Below are 15,642 nucleotides of genomic sequence, written 5' to 3'. Positions count from 1 at the left end.
ATCCCAGCACTTTGGGAGGCTGAGGTGGGAGGATCAGGGAGGCCAGGAGTTCTAGACCAGCCTGGGCAACATAGCCAGACCCTATCTCTACAAAAAATACATTTAAATAATTTAATACAAAAATTTAAATAATTAGCCAGGTGTGGTGGTGGCACGTGCCTGTAGTCCCAGCTACTCGGGAGGCTGAGGCAGGAGGATCGCTTGAGCCCAAGAGTTGGAGGGTGCAGTGAGCTATGATAGTGCCACGGCACTCCTGTCTGGGCAATAGAGTAAGACCCGGACTCTAAAAAATATTTTTTTTTTTCCCACGCCCCTATTTTTTTTTTTTTTTGAGACAGATTCTCACTCTGTTGCCTGGGCTAGAGTTCCGTGGCGTCAGCCTAGTTCATAGGAACCTCAAACCCCTGAGCTCAGGCAATCCTCCTGCCTCAACCTCCCTTGTAGCTGGAACTATAGGCATGCGACACCATGCCCAGCTAATTTTTTCTATATGTTTTTAGTTGGCCAATTAATTTCTTTCTATTTTTAGTAGAGATGAGGTGTCACTCTTGCTCAGTTTCCAACTCCTGACCTTGAGAGATCCTCAGCCTCCCAGAGTGCTAGGATTACAGGCATGAGCCACCGTGCTGGCTTAATTTTTTTCAAATCAAGAAAAATTCCAGGCCGGGCACGGTGGCTCATACCTGTAATCCTAGCACTCTGGGAGGCCGAGGCAGGTAGATTGCTCGAGGTCAGGAGTTCAAAACCAGCCTGAGCAAGAGGGAGACCCCGTCTCTACTATAAATAGCAAAAAATTAATTGGCCAACTAATATATATAGAAAAAATTAGCCGGGCATGGTGGCGCATGCCTGTAGTCCCAGCTACTCAGGAGGCTGAGGCAGGAGGATCGCTTGAGCCCAGGAGTTTGAGGTTGCTGTGAGCTAGGCTGACTCCATGGCACTCACTCTAGCCTGGACAACAAAGAGAGACTCTGTCTCAAAAAAAAAGAAAAATTCCAAAGGTTTTAGAATGCAAATCCTTTTCTCTCAAACCTTTCTCTAGCCCTTGAGTTTCAGAGTAAACTGCAGCCACTGAGAAGCCAAGAACAGGAAGGAGTTCTTGGCCTTCCCTCCTGTCTGCTGTGTCATCGTCTCCCCTGCAGGGCTCCGGGGAGGTGACTTCTTTGCGGGCCAGGCTGGAGGAACCGGGGGTGACAACCTACCAATGAAAGCGCCAAATGTCATCCCAACCCCACCTGCAGCGGGGCCTTTAACAAGTAAAAATGCAACGACCACTAACGGCGCTTCCCACTTCCACATAAAGCCAGGATTTCTCTTTTCTATGAACCTCCAATCAGTGCTGTCCACAGGGACATTCCGTGATGATGGAACATTCTAGATCTTTGCTGTCCAGGCCGATGACCACCTCTCAGACACATGTAAGGACTGGCACTTGACATGTGGCCAGTGTACCTAAGAGACGGAATTTTCAATTTTATTTCATTGTTATTGATGTTCATTTAAATAGCCACATGTGGGCCAGGCACGGTGGGTCAAGCCTGTAATCCCAGCACTCTGGGAGGCCGAGGCAGGAGGATTGCTCGATGTCAGGCGTTCCAGACCAGCCTGAGCAAGAGCGACAACCCGTCTCTACTCTAAATAGAAAGGAATTAATTGGCAACTAAAGATATATATATAGAAACTAGCCGGGCATGGTGGCGCATGCCTGTAGTCCCAGCTAGTCGGGAGGCTGAGGCAGGAGGATCGCTTGAGCCCAGGAGTTTGAGGTTGCTGTGAGCCAGGCTGAGGCCCCGGCACTCTAGCCCAGGCATAGTGAGACTCTGTCTCAAAAAAATAAAAATAGGCCGGGCGCGGTGGCTCACACCTGTAATCCTAGCTCTCTGGGAGGCCGAGGCGGGCGGATTGCTCGAGGTCAGGAGTTCGAAACCAGCCTGAGCAAGAGCGAGACCCCGTCTCTACTATAAATAGAAAGAAATTCATTGGCCAACTAATATATATATATATATATACAAAAAATTAGCCGGGCATGGTGGCGAATGCCTGTAGTCCCAGCTACTAGGGAGGCTGAGGCAGGAGGATCGCTTGAGCCAGGAGTCTGAGGTTGCTGTGAGCTAGGCTGACCCCACGGCACTCACTCTAGCCTGGGCGAGAGAGTGAGACTCTGTCTCAAAAAAAATAAAAATAAAAATAAAATAAATAGCCACATGTGCCTGGTGGGTACCCCGTGTGACCACACAGGCTTGGAGAGACCGACATCCCGTCCGTGGCCGGGGACAGGGGAGGAGTAAATGCACAGAGGGAGGCAGTTAGCAGGCGGGACCATAAATAGAAAGGCACTTCAATTAAGGCAGGGACCGGTGGCAAAACCCACGTGATACGTGTTTACATTATAACCCCCCAGGCTACTCATCCCAATATGTAAATCCTCCAGTTCCCAACAGTCACAAAGCATGGAACAGGGGAAACCGAGGAACAGTTCTCGGGCCGGGGTGGGGTCCCAAGTTGTGAGCCCTCCCTGGGTGCCCGTGCTACCCTGCAAGGCCACAGGACAGAGGGACGCCTCTCTGTAGGAGAATCCTGACAGCGTTCTCTGAATTTTGAGCGCAGCAGGGTTTTAAGCCATCGTGGGAGGCAGGAGCCACTGAGATTACAAGATTAGCTCCAATCCAAACCACACTGGGAGGGAAAAAAAAAACAAGAAAGGGAGATACAGGGAAGGGAGCCCTAGGAGGCCTGGCTGAGCGGAGAGTTCTGAGCAGAGAGCTCAGAGTTCAGGAGCCAGCCAGTGGCTGCCCAAGGGAGACTGTCCCAGGCAGAGGGGACGGCCAGTGCAAAGGTCCTGAGGCAGGCACACACTCAACCTCTTACTCCGGAAGTCTGGGCTGCCCCCCTTCATGTTATTTTTCTTTTTTTTTCATGTTATGTTATTTTTCTTTTTTTTTGAGACAGAGTCTCACTCTGTTGCCCAGGCTAGAGTGAGTGCCGTGGCATCAGCCTAGCTCACAGCAACCTCAAACTCCTGGGCTCAAGTGATCCTCTTGCCTCAGCCTCCCGAGTAGCTGGGACTACAGGCATGCACCACCATGCCTGGCTAATTTTTTCTATATATATTAGTTGGCCAATTAAGTTCTTTCTATTTTTAGTAGAGATGGGGTCTCGCTCTTGCTCAGGCTGGTTTTGAACTCCTGACCTCAAGCAATCCGCCCACCTCGGCCTCCCAGAGTGCTAGGGTTACAGGTGTTAGCCACCGTGACCCACCCCCTTCATATTTCAAATAGGAATTTTGAACTAGCCAAAACAGAACTCCTTTTTATGTTGTTTTTTGTTTTAGAGACAGAGTCTGCCTCTGTGGCCCAGGCTGGAGTTCAGTGGAGTCATCATAGCAGCCTTCAACTCCTGGGCTCGAGCAATCCTCCTGCCTCAGCCTCCCAAGAAGCTGGGATTACAGGCATGAGCAGCTGCACCTGGCCAAAAACAGAACGGAATCTCCACCACCCACACCTTCCAGACCTCACCCACCCGCCCCCACACAGGAGGTTTCCCTCCCTCAGTAGGGATCCTTGCACCGCAGTTCCCAGGGGTCTCTCTGGCATCACCCCAGGCCTCCCTGGCTGTGCTCCTCTGACCAGCCCGGCTCTGCCCTACCTCAGAACCATTCCTCTCCCTGACCCTGGCCTTGAACCTAGCGATGCTGTGACTTCACTGTCCCTGCCCTGGCTCTCAGATCCCTTGTCACAGGGCTGGGAGGAGAGCAGGAAAAATTCACTGATGAATTAAATGTGTAGCCCCAGCTGGGCTCCAGGAAGCCTGGATCCCCGGGAGCCAGTAAGTTCTCTCCCCAAAGGGGGCCCGAAGCTCCCTTTGCATTGCACCTTATCCAATAGGGAGCAAAAACTTGTCAATAGCCCAACTCCAAGAATTGGGGTGAGAGTGCCAAAGACCCCCAAAATGATCAGACTCTATAAACAAGACAACTACTCCCCGCCTATCCCTCCCCAAGTCCCACCTTCTGGCCTCCCTAGCCCCGCGCCCTCCGACATTTCCCCGCCCCTGCTGGGACCCCCCTCAAATTGCCTCTGGCTCTCTCTGCGCGCCGCCCTTCCCTGCAGCGGGACCGCAAGGGTTAAGCGGAGGCTCCCGCGCTCGCTCGCTGAGTGACAGCTCGGCCTGCGGCCTGGGCGAGCCGACCAATCAGCGAATGCAGGGCGTTGCCCACGTGGGCAAGCGGCCCTACGATTGGCCAGCGCCGTCAGCCACCGCCCGCGGAGCCCGAGCCCACGTGCAGCTGCGGCGCGTTCATTGAGCGGCTTCGCTGTGCAGGGGCTGCTGGGCGGGGCCGGGGCGGGGCCGGGGCGGGGCCGGGGCGGGCCGGGGCGGGGCCCGACGGGTCAAATGGCCCCCAGTGGGGGAGGGGGTGAGGAGGCCTTTCCTCTTGGCTTGAACTCGGCTGACCTGTCTGCGGTTCCCTCCTCCAGCCTGGTGTAGGTGAGTTGCCCCCCTTCCCTAGAGGGGACTCCGGGGTTCCCGGCCCGGGGAGTTAGCTGGAGGGGCGTTGGGGGCAGAACTGAAGTCAAGCAGGACCTTGGTGCTGCAGCAGTGGTGGGGGTGGAGCGAGGTCTCTCCTCTTGTCTGATAAATGACTCTTACTCCCCTGGCTAACTCTTACTCATCCCTCAAAACCCCTTTCTAATGACCCAAATCACAGGGTGAGGCCTGGGGGGCGCTGTTCAGGCCCTCTGGGTCCCCACCATTAATCAGGGCAGGTAGAGGCCTCGCAGGAGGAATCCAGGACATAGCCTAGTGGGTAGGGTTGGCTCTGTCCCTGGCACTGCTCTATCCTCAAGACCCGCCATCTCCTTGTTATGTTTTCAGGGTCTCTGGCTGAAGTCCTCGGGGCCGCTGCCTGAAGATGACCTCCGTGGACCGGCCCAGCCCCAGGGCTGCCCTGGAAGGAACTTCGGTTAGGAGGGCGTGGGGTGGCACTGTCCTGGGGAGAGCCCAAGCTGCAATCCACTTCCATTCCCTTTTTTTTTTTTTTTTTTTTTTTTTTTTTTTGAGACAGAGTCTTGCTTTGTTGTCCAGGCTAGAGTGAGTGCCGTGGCGTCAGCCTAGCTCACAGCAACCTCACACTCCTGGGCTCAAGCGATCCTCCTGCCTCAGCCTCCCGAGTAGCTGGGACTACAGGCATGAGCCACCATGCCCGGCTAATTTTTTATATATATATCAGTTGGCCAATTAATTTCTTTCTATTTATAGTAGAGACAGGGTCTCGCTCTTGCTCAGGCTGGTTTTGAACTCCTGACCTTGAGCAATCCACCCGCCTCGGCCTCCCAAGAGCTAGGATTACAGGCGTGAGCCACCGCGCCCGGCCTCCATTCCCTTCTGATCTTGTATCCACCTGTGGCCTGGGCGAGTGCCGGCCAGGCCTTGCAGCTGCACGCGGTCGCCCATCACGGCCACTCAAGCACAGGCGCCCACTCACAGCTCACTGCAGCCTCCAACCCCTGGGCTCAAGCGGTCCTCCTGCCCCGGCCTCCCGAGTAGCTGGGACTACAGGCATGTGCCACCATGCCCGGCTAATTATTTTCTTTTTTTTTTTAACATAAATATTTATTTTTTTTTGTAAATATCCACATGGTGAATATTTTAGACTTCAGGCCAACATGGAAAATGAAACATACTCCTTAGGTACCTCAATAACAAGAGAGAAAGCAAATTCTGGTTTGGGGATGTCCCACCTTACCCCCTTTGAGGTTTGTCACCTGCCTTCAGGCTGTGCCAGAACTCTGGCTGAGATGGAGACCTGAGGCTTGGACTTTTTTGGGGGGGAGAGGTGGGGGGCTGTAGGTTTTATTAATGTCTTCTTTGACTCTTCCAGCCTCTTCCTGGGATTTTTACCGCCAAGAGCTCCCCAGCCCCCAGTTCCCAGGGCCTCCTCAGCCAGGTCAAGCAGTTCTCCAGGTGAGGGTGATTCCAGGGGCGGGAACGAGTCCCACCTGGTCCCTGTCCTTGGGCCCCTGTGGGCGAGTGGTCCAAAAGCCCCCGGCCTAGCAACCACCATCCACACTGAAGCCGGAACCGATAGGACAGCCCAGTAATACCGATCCTGGCTTGGATTCAAAATCTCATTTTTCTTGTTTAGCATACATGTGTTTACATTCCATTTTATCGTCAAAACTGCTGCATTAAAATCTTAACATTTTGAGTACACTGGGCCTTTAACACATTGACAGCCAAGGCAGAAAAAAAAAAAAGTTTTTCCCCTCCTGGGGCCACGGTGTTTTATTAAGAAAATAGAATAAAAACTTGGAAAACGAAATGATCCTTTCAATTTAATGAAAAATTTGTTACTGTTTGTTGTTTTCTGTGCATAAGTTATATGCACCTTGCAAACCAGTTCCAGCGGCTGCCAGGGTGAAGAGGTGTGTGAGTTACACGTGCTTCGCCAGGCCCCGGGCTCAAAGCGAGCGTGAGTTACATACGACTCACGTGGCAGTCAGTGTGTTAAATTCGGCTCCTCGCCCACCTTGGGTCTTGAGGCCACAGGTCTTCCAGCTCCTCTCTCTGCCCCTTCAGGTGTCCCCCACTTTTGGCTGCAAAGCTGGAGAGCATTTGTTCCTCGGTAAGCCAGACCCCCGCAGCCCCTACCCGGGAGGTACAAGCTGGGGACCCCCCCCCCAATTCTGTTTGCTTACTCTGAGCAAGTGAGTTAACACGTGGGCCAGGCTGCCTAACTAGTACTGCCCTGGTCGAAAAAAACTAGAAAATCCACATAAAGTGGGTGTTCATCCGGGCCATAGTTGGTGGTTCCAGGGAGGTGGTTCCAGCAGAGGGTGAAGTCCCTGCCCACTCCAGTGTGGCGGTGTCTTCTAGAACTTTCTGGGGTTTTTCTTTTAAGAGTCAGGGTCTTGCTCTGTCGCCCAGGCTAGAGTACAGTGATGCTGTCACAGCTCACTGCAGCCTTGAACTCCTGGGCTCAAGCGATCCTCCCGCCTCAGCCTCCTGAGTAGCTGGGACTCTGTCTTGGATGTATTTTCTATTTTTTGTATAGACGGGATCTCACTATAGTGCCCAGGCTGGCCTCAAGTGATCTTCCCGCCTCGGCCTCCCAAAGTGCGGGGATTACAGGCGTGAGCCACTGCGTGCAGCCTTGGGACACTCTGTTTAGAGTGTCTGATGTGGCACCCAAAAGCCACGGAAGCTATTGAGCCATTGTAAATGCAGCTTGTGTGACTAAGAAACTTAATTTTTGCCTTAATTTAAACAGCCACACCTGGCTCTGCCTGCCTCCCCGAACTGGGCAGTTGCATGGGGAGGAGGGGGAGGAGTAAATGGGGAAACAAGATTCACAAAAGCCTTTGAGGAAGTTCAAGGTGATGGGAAAGAAAATATGTGAAAGGACATTCCGGAGGTGGGCCAGCCTGGGAGGTCTTAGCAGCCAAGGTGATATTCATGTAACCAAGGACACCAAGAGGTGCAAAGGCCCTGGGGCAGGACCACCTGGCCCACAGTGGGGAGGGGGATAGGCCCCAGGGAGGATTTGACCTTCCCCCATCTGGAATGGAATCTAAAGAGCTCCCAAATTAGCTCCTCCTGTGAGCATGGTGAGTGCTGTGCCATGTAAGAGCAGAGACCAGAGAGGTGCAGAGACTTGGCCAGGGTCACACAGCATTCAAACCCTGCCTCCTAGCGTGATCACGATTGTCCCTTTGCAGCTTCAGAGGGTGCAGGAGGATCTTGAAGGCCACCAGAAGCAGGTGAGTGCCTGGGCTCGAACTGCTGCTTCTCTTGACCGGGAGGGGCAGGTCATGTGCAGGGCCTGGGGTGGGACTTGGGCTTTGACACTGAGGGAGGTGGGAGCCATGGAGGGCTGTGGGCAGAGAGGGGACAGGACAGGCGCTGACTTGGAGGGTCGGAGGCTTCAGACAGGAGGGCCTGTGCTGTGCCAGTCTGTGGTCCTCCCCGTGTCCGGGAGCTGTCGCGAACCCAGGTCACGCGGGCGCGGGGCGGGCTCCCACCTGCCAGCCCAGGGCGCCTTCCACCCTGCCAGTCCTCCCGCCACCTGGCCCTTTCTCCCGGTGCTGGCAGGACTTGCTGCCTGTGCCAGATGTACCTGGCAGGGGCCCAGGCCGAGTCTGCAGCTCAGCAGGGCAGGGGGGCCAGGAAGCGAGGAACATGGTTATTCATTCAACAGATACTTACCCTGGCCTGCTTGCCAGAGACTGCTGTAGCAGCCGGGAAATGGCAGAGGGGACACAGACAGGCTCGCTGCCCTGGGGCGAGCAGAGCCTGGTAAACGGGGTGAGATGGTGAAGGCCAGGCCAGGCCGGGGAGGGGCTGGCCTCGGGGAAGAGGGAGAAGGAGGTGCAATTCGGGGTGGGCGTACAGGGAAGGCTCCCTGAGAAGGTGACATTTCAGTGATCAATTGAAGGAAATTGGACAGAGGAAGTGTAGCTGTCGAGCTGGGGCAGGGGAGGTTATTGCAGACAGAGAGGGCACAGCCTGTGCAAAGGCCCTGGGGCAGGATCATGCATGGTGTGTTGAAGGCACAGCGAGGAGGCCCCTGTGGCTGGAGCAGAGGAAGGAGGGGAGCAGACAGGGGACAGGGCAGATAGTGCAGGGTCTGGTGGGACTCAGGAGGACCTGGTCTTTGACCCTGAGGGAGGTGGGAGCCATGGAGGGCTGTGGGCAGAGGAGGGCTGGGCCCTGACTGGGGTGCTCACAGGCGCCCCTTGACTGCTGCAGGGAGGGCAGACAGACGGGGCGGTGGGTGGGGGCAGAAGCCAGGCAGGGTGCAGGCGTGGGGTGCCGGTGGCTTCGTGGTGAAAGGAGTTGAACCGTGGGCCAGAGAACCAGCAGGCGGGGGTGAGAAGCCCAGGCTGAGCCCCTCGGTTGCTGCCCCCATTCAGAGGGTCCCCAGCCAGCAGGCGCCAGGCCCCTCCCAGGTCCAGGTCAGACACTTCCCCTCCCCTCCCCGCCCCGCCCCTCTGCTCCCAGCTCCCGGTTTTGCAGCCTCCCCCCTGCGCTGTTAAAATCCTCATCCTAGCAGCCGCCTGCGCCAGGCCGGCTCCCCGGGGAGGCTCGCAGGAGGCGGGAGCCGCCTCTCCTGCCGAGCGCATTAAAGTGCCGGTAAATTGCGCATTAACGAGCCGGGTGAATTGGAGAGGCTCCCAGGCTCTGCGCTCTGCGGGGCTGGGCTGGGGAATCCGTCACCCGGGGCTGCAGCCCTGGGCGCCCAGGGAGGGTCCCGCCTTCCGGCCCCTCCCTCCCGGCCCCGCCCCGCCCAGGGGACAGACAGGTGGCCTGTGTGTGCAGACACTCACAACTCAGGCCGGAACACTCGGCCCCCCCAGGGGTGGCTGTGGCGTCCAGCCGCGTGGCCACGGCGAACGTGAGCCCACCCGACCCAACTCGCGCGTGCTGGGACGTGAACCACACGCCCCACGCTCGAGGCGAAAAAGAATGGAAAGTGAACTCGATCCCCTTTGCACGTGAGTTGCACGCTGGAGGACAGTCTGGACCTGTCGGATGACGCTAAGTACGTCTGGAGTCGGCGTCACCAAGGTCTTGGTGCCTTGGGGGTGCCCGTCACGACATTCTAGGAGTGTCGGTTCTGTGCACGGCTCCAGTTAGCGTGGACGGCGCGGGTCTGGGTTTCATTCTGTTTGGGAAACTTTTAAGTTTGGAATCAGTGGTGGTCATGTGGCTTTTTTGAAAAAAATTAAAACACCATAAAGTGACTCTCTCCCGGGCTTTTCCCGGTAGGTGACTCTCGGTTTTCTAGCGTCTTCATCCAAGTAAGTGCCTTCCTCACCTGGGAGGCCCATCTGCGCCCGCCTTGCTCCTCAAAGCCCTGGCGAGCAGAGGCGGGTGGGGGTGAGGTTTCACTTGGAAACATCCTGGGACCTGAACCTAGCTGTGTCTTGACGGTGACCCGCCCTCAGGGTCAGGTGTGTGTGTCTCCAGCCACCGAGGCTGGCTTGTGGCGTATGGAGAGGTTGCTTTACCTTTGCTTCAGGAAGCGGGGCGTAGAATCTGGCCCCAACCTCCGTTCAAGGCAGGCGATGCGTCCCCATTTGGCAGACGGGGCAAGTGGCGCGCTGTCGTTGCGCTAACGTGGAACTGTCGCTGCGCTAACGTGGAGCCGTTCTACCCCCCAGATAGGCAGCGTCTTGCAGATCGTGGAGAGCTGTGGCGAGCTCCAGGGCTTGCTGACCGTGGGGGTAGGTTTCTGGGTCCTGGGGACCGGGCTTGGGTGAAGAGCACGTCCTCCAGTGTGTCACCGTCCCTGTGCCTGCCGTACCAGGTGGCCCAGATCCCACCTGCCTCGCCCACCAGCCCGGACGTCCGCCCTCGCCCGGAGGCCAGGTCCCCGCAGGAGCGGGACTTCAGAGAGGTCCTGGCCGCGAGGTCGTCCGACTGGCTCTGGTGGCCCTTCGGAGCAGGACCCCAGCCGGAAACGCCGACGTCCTGGGACCCTCAACCCCGGTTTTGGCAAGATGTTCTGACCGAGCAACTCTGGCAGGTTTTTGCCGGTGTCCACAGTGAGCTCAAAGACCTGGGACACAAACGTGAGTGTCCCTTGGGGTGAGGGGGAAGGGCTGGTCTCAGGCTGGGGCCCGGGGGCCTTCGGAGTGAACCCACTGTGCTGTCTCCCCATCCCCCTACATCTCCCGTTGCCATAGTGACAGAGCGGGCGCCAGGGCTGGTGAGTGCGTGCATGTGGCTGCACCCGGGGGGGGGGCATCTGGGCTGGGTGGCTGTCTGGGCGGGCCCCTCCATGTCAGGGCATGGGGCTCCTGTGGGATCTCTCCACCTCGTCCTGCCTCCTGCCTCGTCCCTTGAGTCCCCAAGGAGGACTCAGTGAGACAGGCTGTGTTAGAACAGCCCAGAGCCTGCAGTCCGGGGCCGCCGGGGGCCTGCGCTGAGACGCTCCGCGATGGACAACGGGGAGACGGGACCGCAGTTGACAAGCCCGACCCCCCTCCCCGCCCCCCCACCCCTCCCCTGCACCCCTCCCCTGCACCCCTGAGGTTTTCTGGTTTTATGCCCCCGGCCAGCTCAAGCTGGTCTGACCAGAATCTTCCATTCCCCACGGGCAGGAAAGCGAGGCCCGGGGTTCGGATGAGTCGGAAACAGAGCCGGGTCCGGAAGACGCCTCCAGTCCCCGAGGTAGGCAGCGTTGGGCTCCTGCCGGGCGGAGGGCGCAGGCTGCCCCGGGGCCGTGCCAGCCGCTTAGGTCCCTTGTTTCTGCCCAGCCCTCGGACTGCCCACGACCTCCGCCGGGCCCCCAGACAGGAGCAGCGGCTGTGGTGTGGCCCAGGTGAGACGCAGGCCCGAGCTGGCACGTGTCCCCATCGAGGCTGGTGGGGCAGAGCGGTGGGCACCGGTGGGGGGCAGGGGGACAGCTGAGCTCTCGCCCCCCCACAGGAGCCTGTTGGGAGACCCTTTTCGTTTCTGAAGCCCATGTAAGTGTCTGCACGGCTTGCTTGGGTGCGGGGGGCAGCAGGGAACCCCCCTTCCCGGTACCTCTGTCCCACTAGGGGGAAGGGACCAGAGGTGGTGTAGGTTTGTCTCGCCCGTCTCCCTTCACTGCCGCACTGTCCTCGCCAACCCGGCCCGTGGAATCCCACACTGCCGCTTCCCTACGTAACCACCCTGGATTCGAGGGATTTGGGGAAGGGGGGGCAGGGCTGTGTTTTCAGATGGTCCCAACCTCGTAGTTTGACACTAAGAAAGCCTAGATATGGGGGAAGAGAGAGCTTCCTTGCGGGAAGGGGCTTAATGGTTAAGGACCCTAAAGGATGAATAGGAGTTTGCCCTCATGCGGCAAAGCATTCTGGGCAGAAGGAAATATAGTGTGTCTGTGGCAGAGGAGGGGACTCTTTGGAGGAGGGGGGGGGGAATGTAGTAGAGAAAAGGCCTAAGAAGAAAACCCCAACATCTGGTCAAGAATGAAGCCCCTCTGGGGCTGGATCCGCGGCCCCCACCGGGCAGGGGGCTCCAGGCGGGCCAGGTACCCCAAGGCCTCCCCCTTCCCTTCCCCGAGATGCTGGGATCCAGAGGACTTCGACGACTCGTGGAAGAGGCCGGACACCGCGCCCGGGCAGTCGTGGCGGCTGGCCGTGCCCTACGAGCTGGAGAAGATGCGCGTGCTGGCGCACGGGGAGTCCGTGCTGGCCGTGGCCGTCAGCAGCTTCACGCGCCACGCGTTCACCTGCAGCAGGGCCGGCGTCAAGGTGTGGAGCCTGACCGGCCAGGTGGCCAAGGACAGGTTCCCCGAGGCCCACCTGCCCGTCCAGGTGAGAGGCGGCGCGGCGTGGGCTCTCGGGGGGCCGGGCTGGGCTTCCGGGGCGCTGCCTGCTCACGGCGCCTCCGCCCGCCCCAGACGCCCGGGGCCTACCTGCGCACCTGCCTGCTCTCGGCCAACAGCAGGACGCTGTTCACGGGCGGCTACAACCTGGCCGGCGTGAGCGTGTGGGACCTGGTGGCGCCCTCGCTGCACGTGAAGGGCGAGCTGCCCTGCGCGGGCCTCGCCTGCCAGGCGCTGGCCGCCAGCCCCGACGACAACCTGGCCATCAGCGGCTTCAGCAGCGGCACCGTGCGGGTCTGGGACCTGCGGGATCACAGCGTGGTCAGGTGTGGCCCCGCGCGGGCGCAGGGGGGCGGGCGAGGGCCGGGTCCTGTTCCAGCGCCCCGCCACCACGCTCAAGGCCCAAAGCCCTTTCCGCCTCGAACTCGCATTTGAGAGTGAGAGACGCAGACTCGGATCTCAGCTGGGCTGTTTCCTTGCAGCAAAGCCATCCTACTTTGTGCCTGCCTCAGTTCCCCCCCACACCTGGACAGAGTGTGACAACCCCAAACTTAAAGGATTTTTTTTCTTTTTTTTTTTTTTTTTTAATTTTGAGACACAGTCTCACTCTTGCCGTGGCGTCAGCCTAGCTCACAGCAACCTCCAACTCCTGGGCTCAAGCGATCCTCCTGCCTCAGCCTCCCGAGTAGCTGGGACTACAGGCATGCACCACCATGCCCCGCTTTTTCTGTATATTTCAATTGGCCAATTTCTATTTTTAGAAAAGTGACAGGGTCTCGCTCTTGCTCAGGCTGGTTTCGAACTCCTGACCTGGAGCAATCCTCCCACCTCAGCCTCCCAGAGTGCTGGGATTACAGGCATGAGCCACAGCGCCCCGGCCACAAAGGATTCTTAGGAGGGCAAATGTGTTGTAAAAACGTAGAATGACACATAAGCATTTCCGGGAGCCGACGGCTGATATAAAACGTGGCTCCCTGCCCGCAGGCCCCGTAGCTTTGCTGTCTGACCAGATTTCCCCAGACCCACTTCAGCGCTAGTGTAGACTGAGGCCGGTGCCCAGACGTAGTGCTGGTGTTTCCTGGGGTCCAAACCTTAGAGTCTTGGCCTGACCCCCTTCCCGATGTCCCTCTTGACCAGGGACTTGACGGGCCACCCAAACGGAGTCAAGAGCATCGCGGTCAAAGACCACAACATCTGGGCGGGGGGCCTGGATGCCTGTCTGCGGTGCTGGGACCAGCGGATGGGCAAGAAGCCCCTGGAGTACCTATTCGAGTCTCAGGTGCGCGGGCGGGGTGGGGCCCGGCCAGGCAGCGAGAACGGGGTTAGAGAACAAGGTCGGTGCAGGGACTTTTCCTGAGTCTCGGTGACACTGCAGGAACAGGGCCATGAGGAATATTCTCTGCTGTTGCCCAAATAACATCGAACACTCTTATTTCTGTGTTGGGCGCACAGTAGGGAGGCTTGTGCCCATTTCACAGAACCAACACACTGAGGCAGAGGGAGGAAGTTGTTTGGAGCCTGGGCTGCGAAGCTAGGAAGCGGCTGGGTACCCGGTCCCTAGGGTGGGTCCCCGGGCTCTTGCCTGGCCTCCTGGGCCAGGCTGGGACCTGACCAGGTTCCTCCCCGCCACCTGCCTCCTTCCCCCAGATCATGAGCCTGTCTCACAGCCCTAAGGAAGACTGGGTGCTGCTGGGCCTGGCCAACGGGCAGCAGTGGCTGCAGGACACCCGTGGGGGCGAGTCGCACATGGTGGGGTCCAATGGTGGCACCATCTTGGGCCTTAAGTTCTCCCCCTTTGGTAAGTGGCCCCCTGTGGCCCCACGTCCCCCTGGAACGCCCCAGAGCCCCTCGTTAGCAGAAACCCCTCCGGGAGATGCCGGCGCAGGGACGCAGGAGGCAGGGTGGGCTCTGACCCCGGGCACCGGTGTCCTCCCAGGCCGCTGGTGGGTGAGCGTGGGCATGGAGGACGTCAGCATCCACAGCATGCCCACCGGGGCCAAGGTGTTCCAGGTACCGCGGCGGGCCGGGCGGGGGGCCGAGGGGACCACGCCCAAGCCGGAGCTCACCGTGCCCCACCTGCCACCCTGCCAGGTGCCCGAGACCTCCCCCGTCATGTGTTGCGACGTGTCTTCCAACAACCGACTGGTCGTCATGGGCTGCGGGGACCAGGCGCTGGTGTACCAGGTCACCTACTGAGCGGCCTCCCGCCCGGCTCTTCTCCCCCCCCCCAGGAGGGCAGCGGTGGAGGGGACGGGAAGGGTCTCCCGGGGCACCGCGAGATGGAGCCGGCCGTCTGTGGGCTCTGGTCTTTGTCACGGGTAATAAAGCAACAGGGAAAAGCAGCGTAGGTGTGCCCTGTCCTTTGAAGACGGGGAGCCCTCCCGGTCCCCGTCCCCGTCCCCGTCCTGCCCGTCTCACTGAAATTTGGAAGGACTCTGCCCGGTTGGGTGGCTCTGAGCCTTTGAGGCCATGTTCTCGGAGAACCCAGTCAATCCACGGGGCCCCGGCTGTCTGCTTGTCCCGTCAGACCGACGGTCTCAACCAGGAGTGATTCTGTTCCCCGAGGGACACTGGGTGATGTGTGGGGACATCTGTGGTTGTCACGACCGGGGTGCAGGGGGCCTCCCTGCGTGTCCTGAGTTGACGCAGGTTGGCGATGGCTTCACCGGTCGCCTCCCACCCAACGGGGCTCAGAACACACCCCTCGCCCTTCCCGGGCTAGGAAGGAGCCCAGACGGCTCCAGCCCGCCGCGTTTCCCTAAACTGGCACGTGCGCCATCCCGGCTCCCATAGCGTCTGCAGAAACTCCCGCCTGGGCGTTTTCAGCAGGAACCTGCCATTTCCCTCCAGCGAGTTCCAGCAACGTGCCTGCTGTCCCCATGCATGTGGCACGCCCTGTCCCCGGGATTCCAGAACTCGTGGCCACCACCCTCCCCCTGCTCCGGCGTAACCCTCACCTGGAGACCTGGCTCTGCAGGACCCGGCTGCCCTGCTGTGCGCGGGGCCAGGCTCCTCTGAGCCTCCGCACATGCTGTTCCACCCTCTCCAGGGCCGTCTCCGCCGGGCCCTCAGATGGCTATTTCTCAGGAACAGGAAGTGCAACTGTACCCCGAATAGCTCTGTCCCCCTCATCTCGTCCTGCCTTGAATTTATGCTGAGTTTTGGGATGATTGTATCCCAGGGCTGGCAGTGAGAGACAGGAAATGTGAGGCCTGGGGTATTTACTTTTAAGGGGACTGGATCTTACTGTGTCACCCAGGCTGGAGTGCAGTGGCACAATCAAAGCTCACGGCAGCCTCCAATTCTGGGCTCAAGGGATCCTCCTGCCT

At 58.8% G+C, this 15,642-nt stretch overlaps 1 protein-coding gene across 2 annotated transcripts; it reads left to right on the top strand.

Moving 5' to 3' along the window:
• The first annotated feature begins 4,401 nt into the window (after positions 1 to 4,401).
• TLE6 (TLE family member 6, subcortical maternal complex member) lies at positions 4,402 to 14,655 on the top strand. Of its 2 annotated transcripts, XM_012769352.3 has the most exons (17): positions 4,402 to 4,485; positions 4,873 to 4,960; positions 5,879 to 5,961; positions 6,577 to 6,622; positions 7,716 to 7,757; positions 10,161 to 10,223; positions 10,307 to 10,571; positions 10,686 to 10,708; positions 11,103 to 11,172; positions 11,259 to 11,323; positions 11,431 to 11,468; positions 12,050 to 12,302; positions 12,389 to 12,639; positions 13,451 to 13,592; positions 13,961 to 14,111; positions 14,250 to 14,323; positions 14,405 to 14,655. In XM_012769352.3, exons 2-17 carry the CDS (start codon positions 4,910 to 4,912, stop codon positions 14,507 to 14,509), a joined length of 1,722 nt encoding a protein of 573 aa, XP_012624806.1. In that variant the 5' UTR covers positions 4,402 to 4,485; positions 4,873 to 4,909; the 3' UTR covers positions 14,510 to 14,655. The 2 variants fall into 2 exon arrangements, with proteins under 2 accessions (XP_012624806.1, XP_075854327.1); XM_075998212.1 differs by lacking the exons at positions 4,402 to 4,485; positions 4,873 to 4,960; positions 5,879 to 5,961; positions 6,577 to 6,622; positions 7,716 to 7,757 and adding an exon at positions 8,224 to 8,292.
• Positions 14,656 to 15,642: the final 987 nt, after the last annotated feature.

The sequence above is a fragment of the Microcebus murinus genome, chromosome 27 (assembly GCF_040939455.1).
Source record: "Microcebus murinus isolate Inina chromosome 27, M.murinus_Inina_mat1.0, whole genome shotgun sequence".
NCBI classification, from domain to species: Eukaryota; Metazoa; Chordata; class Mammalia; order Primates; family Cheirogaleidae; genus Microcebus; species Microcebus murinus.
Note: the sequence above shows the minus strand (reverse complement) of the source record. Positions and strands in the feature narration are given on the sequence as shown.

What these genes read in the sequence shown, in the direction of transcription:
- TLE6 (XM_012769352.3), top strand. Translation starts at nt 4,910, where the DNA reads ATGACCTCCGTGGACCGGCCCAGCCCCAGGGCTGCCCTGGAAGGAACT. An exon ending in CAGGTCAAGCAGTTCTCCAG is followed by an intron (nt 5,962 to 6,576) that starts GTGAGGGTGATT and finishes CTGCCCCTTCAG; the next exon opens with GTGTCCCCCACTTTTGGCTG. An exon ending in CCGGGGCCAAGGTGTTCCAG is followed by an intron (nt 14,324 to 14,404) that starts GTACCGCGGCGG and finishes CCACCCTGCCAG; the next exon opens with GTGCCCGAGACCTCCCCCGT.